The sequence below is a fragment of the Arachis ipaensis genome, chromosome B02 (assembly GCF_000816755.2).
Source record: "Arachis ipaensis cultivar K30076 chromosome B02, Araip1.1, whole genome shotgun sequence".
In the NCBI taxonomy this organism is placed as follows: Eukaryota; Viridiplantae; Streptophyta; class Magnoliopsida; order Fabales; family Fabaceae; genus Arachis; species Arachis ipaensis.
The window spans coordinates 107,198,134-107,201,972 of record NC_029786.2 but is presented as its reverse complement, the minus strand read 5'-3'; the positions used below and the strand labels follow the sequence as shown (position 1 = coordinate 107,201,972).

The window sequence follows — 3,839 nt, the reverse complement described above, 5'->3', positions numbered from 1 at the left end:
GACCCCCCCCCCCCCCCTCTTTTCTCTCCTCTTTTTTCCTTTTCTTTCTGACACCCCTCTTCTCCTTCTTGTCTAAGAATTAAATTGACAAGCTCAATGGCAATAATCCTTCAATTAAGTCCATCATCAGACAAAGAAGAAAAGAAAAACTATTATCCTATTGTTCTACCCAACACATTACAGACACAAAATGCCATTTACCAGCAAAGCAAACGTTTTTTTCTGATTAACCCGTACTATAGTTATTTCTTGATTTTCTGATTCCGCACAAGATTAATAGTTCAGTTATTATTTACATGAAGATATGCTAATGTGATTCAATCCAAAACCCAGCCTACTTGAAAAGGAAAGGAAATAGCTATAGTCCACCAGTCAATGAGATAACCTAGGATGATGAGCAACACCCTTTTTTTTTTCCTCCATGACATGGCAAGCCTGCAACCATAAAAGCCTCACTAAATGTTTTCTTAATTATCATAATAAATGCACGTATTCATATTTTTGCAAGGTAATAAACAGGGCCTCACTTCATCGATCAGAAAATCTGACACAACATAATTACTAAGGATGAAAAACAACTCGAGTATAATGAAATTCAAAAGAATTACATCATATATGAAGGCTTATCCAACAAACGCTTAGTTAAAATGATGTTCCACAATAAAATGAATTTGACACTTTGACCATTTGAAACAAAACATGGAAGAATGAAAGGATAATGTTTGATTTGCTATACGATGAACAAGTAACTTGGTTCTTACTTCAGTTGTTAATTGATGTTAACCGTAGTTGTCTCCAAAAAACTATCATCGGTTATCTACAATCTCTGCATTTGGCATGCTACATTTCTAATATATTTTTATCAACTTTTAAATGGTGTTGTGCCAATAGTAACCGGAAATAAGTTGGCAAAGCAATACAGCATGTTTTGCAAATTACCTGGGCAAATACAGAGCCATGCCGAAAAGAAGAACATCACAATGTAGTGCACTCAACGAGGATAAATCTACTAAAGAGGGGATCACTTGTAGCTGCAGTATTAAGAATTCACAAGATCAACTTCTCCCCATCCACTGCTGCTTCTTATATACTTATCAACAATGCCAAATTCCTGATTCTGTGCAACACGCCTAGCATAGTTCTCAGCTGAAATTGGGCCCTTCTTCAACCTACGGTAATAAACGATATGCCAAGGCCACAATCGAGCAGAACCAAAGAATGCATCCACTGATAAAGTTTCTTCATTGTCTTTTGGAAGTTCCAACCCATAATTCTTAAGAACCATGAACATTTCCTCTGTGGATATGGCTGTTGTATGACGAGAATGGGAATTGACACAAGTTTCTGAAACTTGGTTCTGAATTCCCTTCTGAATATCATGCACCAATGGTGTCTCAGTGTGACAAGAAAGCTCTTTCTCTTTCACAACCTCTGTAGACAAATTCCTGGTAACAAGCGATTTGGTTAAATCTGCTAATGTATCTGATGGTCTTAGACTCCTATTTTTATCATTGTCCACCTGAACGCATTGGTCATTTTCGATGTCATCCACCACTGTAGATTGCACTGCAGAAGTTCCATTTACAGCAAGACCTTCATCCTTGGATTGAACATTTACCGACTCCATTGCACTCCCATTCTTATGTCCCTGTACAACCAAATGATCCATACATTCAAGTGCAGTAGCATTAATGGAAGATGATTTTGAATTGGGCTCGATCTTTTTTGCAGATGATGGCAAAGGCTGATTGAGTGAGACAGACAAAGATCTATGAGAGCTTGACCTCCTATAATCTGAACTTTTGCCATTGCGGTGTGGAGATTTTGAAGAAGATATTAACTTTGAAGATGAGGAGTGTGATCTAGAAGACACTGATCTTGATCTGGAACGGAAACGTGACTTCCGCAGAGACTTGGGTGATCGAGAATTTGGGAGTGAGTGAGAAGTAGAGTAATCTGAATGCAAGGAAGAACTGGTTGACCGTCTTGATCTTTTTCCCCTAGGTCTTTTAGGTGATTCTACTTCGTTTCTGCACCGCTTCTTCCCTCCATATTCCCTTCTTCGGTGCCTGTCGGTTTCCTTTGCCATAGGGGACAATTTGTTTCTTAATGGTGAATGGTATTGTCGTGATGCAGACCCCCTCCGTTCATCTCTCTGGTTCCTCATTGATAAAGCATCCCCACTTGACCGCATCTTCGACCAGGATTCAGACCTGAATTTATCTTCATCTTCAATTCTATGATTTCCATCTATTTTATTATTTCGCCTACCATCCAACCTCTCATACTTTCTCCGTGAAGAATGCTGTTTTGGACAATCTCGCATTTTGTGACCTGGCTCACCACATCTATAGCATGTTTGCCGGAATTTTGAGTCCTTTGGACGATTCACGGTTTCCTCACCAATCCGCACTCTGGCCATATTCTCTAAGGATGTTGCTCTAGGAGAACTACCGCGGTAACCTATATGATTATCATCATGCTTCATGTCATAGCCATGGTAAGGTTCATACCGATCAAATTCTAGAGCATTTTCGTTTCCATTGCCAGCCGATGTGTCCTGAATTGGCTCACCCCATCTTCCATTTTCCTCCAAGGCAGGCACAACTCCACTGCCATCATCACGAAACTCTTCCCTATAATCTCTTTCTTCCCTAACATAGTCTTTAAAATCATCTTGATGATATCCTCTCTCCTCACCAGGAACCCCAACAGATTCAGCCCTACCATCATTGCCCATCTCCTGATCCCTCCATCCATCGGAACCCATTTTCCTCCTCGCATGCCCTATCCTCTCAGAATTCCTTCCACGTCTTGGTTCGTAGATCTTACCACCACCCCTAGGAAACCTCTGAAAACTCCCAGCAGGCTGCTTATTGGACCACGTCAGAGTCAGTGGTTCCCCACATATATTCCTACCTTTCAATGCCCTCAAAGCCTTCGTCGCATTAGGAGGAAAGTCAAACACCACAAACCCATATCCTTCCCTTTTCAGCTGAACGTTACAATGCCCAAACCTACGGAAAACATGCTCGAGCTCATCCTTTCGGGTGTGCTCGGACATATTACCAATATACAAAGACATCTGCATGGTTACAGGAACAAAACCACATTCAAAACACAAGCACAAATAACATACCAAGCAGAATTTTCAATTTTCAACGTCTCAGCAGATAGCTAGATACACATTTTAAATTATCATCACGTCCTATGCAACATAAGTATCAATAACACCATTGCTCTACATATCATAAACTATGTATAATGACAAGTAATGAAAATCCAAATCTATTTTCAATGGTTTTTTTTTTCACTAGAATAATAAAAAAAATAAGGGTTTATCGTCACAGGAATTTCGTCGAACACGTAAAACGCATAAGTTATAAAAAAGAGAGAACAGAAAACCCTAAGTGCAAGGCAAAACGAGGATCAATCCACGTGTGTTTATTCAGTGAATGAAATCATTTACAGGTGCAAAGTGCGTGTAGATGAAGATTTAAGGAGTGGAACCTTCTAGAAGCGATGGAGAAGTCAGTGGAGTTTGTTGCGTCTGGTAGCTCTGTTTTTTCTTTCTTTTTTTTTCCCTTCTGTCTGTGAATGAGTTGGCGGAACTCGACTCGCTGTTATTCAGTGAGTTGGAATATCGGCGTGAGCAAAGCGATGCGTTTCGAAAGCGTAGAATGCGTAGTGTAGTGGAGTGGAATGAAGGAGAAGAAGAAGAAGCAGCACTCGGAAAGGAAGGAATATGAAAGTGCAGTGAAAAATGAAAAATGAAAAATGGAAAAGATGGTGGCACTCCTCATGAGTCCTCAGCTCAGTCACGAGCCACGCACGTTGTT

General features: G+C 40.2%; 1 protein-coding gene across 2 annotated transcripts; it reads right to left on the bottom strand.

Annotated features, from left to right (window-relative positions):
* On the bottom strand, positions 161–3,820 carry LOC107626366 (serine/arginine-rich splicing factor 4). 2 transcript variants are annotated; one of them, XR_001617531.2, is made up of 3 exons: positions 3,511–3,820; positions 940–3,085; positions 161–435 (listed from the first exon to the last, which is right to left on the bottom strand). XR_001617531.2 is itself a non-coding variant. In XM_016329234.2 (2 exons), exon 2 carries the CDS (start codon positions 3,083–3,085, stop codon positions 1,040–1,042), a length of 2,046 nt encoding a protein of 681 aa, XP_016184720.1. In that variant the 5' UTR covers positions 3,511–3,820; the 3' UTR covers positions 703–1,039. The 2 variants fall into 2 exon arrangements, 1 of the variants encoding a protein (XP_016184720.1); XM_016329234.2 differs by lacking the exon at positions 161–435 and having other exon boundaries at positions 703–3,085.